At 35.7% G+C, this 4,804-nt stretch overlaps 1 protein-coding gene across 1 annotated transcript; it reads left to right on the top strand.

Annotated features, from left to right (window-relative positions):
• Nucleotides 1–289: 289 nt before the first annotated feature.
• LOC107271998 (methyltransferase-like protein 14 homolog) lies at nucleotides 290–2,253 on the top strand (the record flags this gene model as incomplete). The annotated part of the gene is given in 5 exon segments (XM_015748667.2): nucleotides 290–517; nucleotides 623–799; nucleotides 911–1,228; nucleotides 1,318–1,700; nucleotides 1,769–2,253. Coding segments are annotated over 5 exon segments (1,173 nt in total). The 3' UTR covers nucleotides 2,007–2,253.
• Nucleotides 2,254–4,804: the final 2,551 nt, after the last annotated feature.

The raw sequence follows: 4,804 nt of genomic DNA, 5'->3' as shown, positions 1-4,804 counted from the left end.
AAAAGGGACAAGTTAAACGCGAAAGGTCTACCCCTAGTCAAGATTCACCTCAACGAAAGACCATGGGTGTAGACCCAGCAGCGTCCTTGCGAGCACCGCCAGGACGTCCCGAGGGACGTTTTGTCTGAAATTGCGTTGCAAACTTGACACGCGTGTATACCACCTCAATTTTAGGAAAATACGTATTTTAACAATTTACGAGGGGCGGCAATATTTTCCCCACCACGATGCAATCCATTCGTGTTCACGCTGTCTGTAATATCGACTGGCACGATAATCATGACCCACACGGCTACAGCGGAATCTGTATCGTCGACAGTGGCCATCGACATATTCATCTGTATTCATCTCTGTAAAATCGTAGAAGGTTGAGCTTCTTTGCTGACGCCGTTAGTGGTGTACTTATTGAAAGTTTTTTGTGTAAAGGTATTCAGAGATTTTGTTGGAGTAAGGATTCGACATGTTGCAAACTCTTCGTGAACGCTCGCAAAAACGTAAAAAATTACTGGCCCAAACGGTAAGAGTCCATGTTTATTGGTTTATTGCTATTTGGAAGACAGTACGGTTACAGATAGGTTATGAATTGAGTAAACATGGAATGTATTTATTTATTGTTTTACAGCTTGGTGTTTCTAGCGTTGATGAGCTAAGACAAATTCTGGGTACAGATATTGATGAAGCACAGAAGAAGAAAGGAAAGATTCACACAAATAAGTTGGATGATGAAGCAAAGGATATCAGAGACAATACTGTACCTGCTGATGAAATAGTTTATAAGGATTCCTCCACATTTCTAAAAGCACGTTAATTCATTCGAAATAGTAATTGACTGGTTTGTCCATAAATGCATATTGCGTAAATCAAAGGAACCATTAACACTTGTGACGACAATTCTTGTTCTTGTTTATAGGGAACTCAGTCATCAAATCCACACAATGATTACTGTCAACACTTCATTGACACTGGTCAACGACCACAGAATTTTATCAGAGACGTGGGTTTAGCTGATAGATTTGAAGAATATCCAAAACTGAGGGAACTAATAAAACTCAAAGACGATTTAATATCAGAGACAGCAACACCACCAATGTACCTAAAAACCAATCTTCTCTCGTACAACTTAAAGGAGCTAAACTGTAAGTTTGATGTGATCCTCATCGAACCACCTTTAGACGAATATCAAAGAACTTGTGGAGCAACAAATGTACAGTTGTGGAATTGGGATCAGGTATGTAAATAAAAAATACATTAACATAACAAGTAAATTCTACTATTTACTATAATACATCAGAAAATAAGGTCTTACCTTCTTACTAGATAATGGAGTTGGACATAGGTGAAGTAGCAGCCAATCGAAGTTTCGTATTTTTATGGTGTGGAAGTAGCGATGGTCTCGACATGGGACGTTTCTGTCTTCGCAAATGGGGCTTCCGACGTTGTGAGGATATTTGTTGGATTCGTACAAACATTAACAATCCAGGTCACAGCAAGAACCTCGACAGCAAGGCAGTTCTCCAAAGGACAAAGGAACATTGTTTAATGGGTATAAAAGGAACCGTCAGAAGATCGACTGACGGAGATTTTATTCATGCCAACGTCGACATTGATTTAATTATATCAGAAGAACCAGAATATGGATCCATAGAGAAGCCAGTTGAAATATTTCACATAATCGAACATTTTTGTCTGGGTCGTAGGCGGTACGTATGACATATACACAAGTGATCCTTTGCCTGTTAATTATTTTACAATAATTTCATTAATACAGATTGCATCTATTTGGTCGCGACTGTACAATTCGACCAGGCTGGCTCACGGTTGGTCCTGAGCTGACGAATACAAATTTCAATGCTGATCTTTACACCAGCTATTTCAGCAATAGTCAGATCACGACCGGTTGCACCGAAAGAATAGAAGCTCTAAGACCGAAATCACCGCCACCAAAAGGAAAAGCATCCGGTCGAGGTCGAGGTGGGTTCAACCGTGGTCGAGGTCGAGGAAGATAAATGATTAAAAATATACTAGCCAACATTTTTTGAAGATGAAAAACGCCTATATTTTATAAATATATGACGTCCGTCATGCAACGTATAGCAGAAGGTATCATTTTATAAATATAACTTAAACGTAAAAATTGTCGTATAGTTTTAAAAAAATGTCCAACTTCCAACCACGGTACGTGCAAAATGTATCAACAAACGCAGACGAACAATTAAAGATTACACTTTAACAAATAAAAGTTTAACGTATTTATCTTTATTTATCTTTATCCACAGTGAACAATTGCATTAATAAAAATTCGAAATATTAACGTAGTGCGATAGGATATAAATAAGTAGACATTTTTTTAGTTTTTTTTTTTTTTTTTCGAAAAAATCATTTATTTCATTCCTCTTTCTTGCTTATCCTTTTTTTCTTCTTTTATAATTATCTTGTTCTTCGCGAAGTATAAACTAAGTATACATCGTATTCCGTTACAAATGAAAAACCGGAGAGTATAAGAAAGGAAAAAAGAAAGATCGTAAAGTTTCATATAAATCCGCATTCCTTCTAAGCCGCAATATTTTCTAGCCTGATTGATCGTAATTTCGCTCCTACGAATAGAATCTAACAATAACGCTCTTTGTCAACGCAAATTTGGAACATAACGGTGGCAATCATTTGCGATTACAATTTTCTATCAAGCTATGAAATTTAGTCAGGCGGTTACCAATGCGAAATGCACATTTGACAGGCGCATACCAAAAATTCCACGAATATGGGCCCTTTACCGTGTACGAAACGATACTTTGAAAATGTATGAATTTTGAAAAAAAAAAAGAAAAATAACCCCTTAATCTCCCGTAAAGAAAAAAACAACTGGTATCTATTACTTGACAGTCAATTATGGTTCACAGCTTTAAAAAGTTTAATTTTTTGGCAATTATTGTATCTCAACAATTTGTACGTATATGATACAGGCAACTGGCTTTAATAAAATTATTTATTGAAATGACTCGTTATCGTACGTCCATAAAAATATTATTGTAAAAGGAGAACTCGCTAAAATGTGTATGCTGTGTTGTACTCAATCTCCATGATACTCGTTGTTACTTATTGTATTCATACAAATATATATATATATATATATATATATATAAACTTAATATTGGAAAGGTACTGGTGGAAAAACGACAAGCGTTTGTCCCGCTTGTATTTCCTAATACAAAAGAAAAAGGCAAAAATCATAGTAATTATGAAACGTCAAAGTATTTCTTTTTACAATTTTAAACGACAATGAGTAACATCGCACGATGGGGAGAGAGCGATATCGAATACGATTCGGATTGTACTGATGCATTTTTACCATATTATTATGAATTATTTTTCTATCTTTACGATTGCGCATCGACCGCACCATGCGCTTTCGCAAAGATACATTCTGATTAATGTATCAATAGAGAGAAGCATTATTTTTACGTAAAATAAAGAAAGAAAAAAAAAAAAAAAATCGGGAAACGATGATAAATCCTGGGAAATTTGTAAAACGAAAACGACAATCCTACGTTAAGCATCGATATCGTCACGCGTCCACGTGGCAATTTTTCGTCTCGAGCAAGGTATGTTCTTTCTCTTTGAAGAAAACAAAAAAGAATATGTAAAAAAAAATAAACGAGAAAAAATAGAGCTCAAAGAAGGAAAAACCTATGTACTTAAAAAAAAAAAAAAAATAAAGACAGAGCAAACGTATGCCTTCCATTAGTCTCTTGCGTGTTTCCTGCTGTCTTTCTTGTTTTCTCATTATTCGTCGTTCATTTTTAAATTTATCTTTAAATACTATCTGAGATCACGTCAATGTCTTTGTACTCTATAGGTTGAATTGAACACTACGTCCGCGATGAAACGTCGATCGAAGCTTTTCTACCGGTAATCGGCTAATTTCCCTCGAAAGCCACCCAATAACAAAATCAAAATTTGAGTATGCAGGCAAAAAAGGTGCAGAAAGAAAAAACGAATTTCAACAGGCAGATAATAAGTTTCCTACAATTGACTTTCATTTTTGTCCCAATGGACAACACGCATGGACGTATCTCTGTTCCTGTTGGAATTATTGATAAAAAAAAATATATATCGAAACTCTCGCGATCGATCGATACTTTTTTTCTCTCTCAAATATCGAATCAATCCGTAATCGGAGTTTCAAATATTCCCGCGCACGGATGTTTCCCGTCAATACGTAAGAAATGCATAGGCTCGATTACACTATAGTGTAACTTTACGTGCACTGTACAGTAATGCGTACGCATTAAATAAACGAAGCGATTCCGTGCTGCCGAGCTGTTGGCACAGGTAAGAAAGATGAGCCACGGTGTTATAAGGCGCGGGTCGATCAGAATCACAGGAAAGAACGTAGCATTACTGCATTCGCGAGTGACAGAAAAAGAAGGAGATAAAGAAAAGAAAAAAAAATCTAACGCGTTTAAAGATTAACGTCTTAAACGGCTAAGTACCCACATTGGATTTAACTTGGACTTGGTCAAGAATAAATAAAACGAAATTATAATAATAATAATAACAACTAGGAGAAACATAGCAAGGCGATGCGAAAGAGAAAGAAATGAAACGTAGGAGAGAACTTGAGAACAAAAAAATAGAAGACGGAGGAACAAAAATAAAAATTTACATATACAAATAAATCTCTTCTCCGAACGTAATTTCTTTCTTTTTTTTTCTTTTTTTCCTTATACATTACAAAAGATAGCAACCAGCCAAGATTCTTTTGGACACCGTCTTAATTATTCTTCATTCTCAATAAACGCTTTCG

This window comes from Cephus cinctus, unplaced genomic scaffold, assembly GCF_000341935.2.
Source record: "Cephus cinctus unplaced genomic scaffold, Ccin1 Ccin1_scaffold1080, whole genome shotgun sequence".
NCBI classification, from domain to species: domain Eukaryota; kingdom Metazoa; phylum Arthropoda; class Insecta; order Hymenoptera; family Cephidae; genus Cephus; species Cephus cinctus.
The sequence above is the reverse complement of the archived record's forward strand: the minus strand, read 5'-3'. Positions and strand labels throughout refer to the sequence as shown.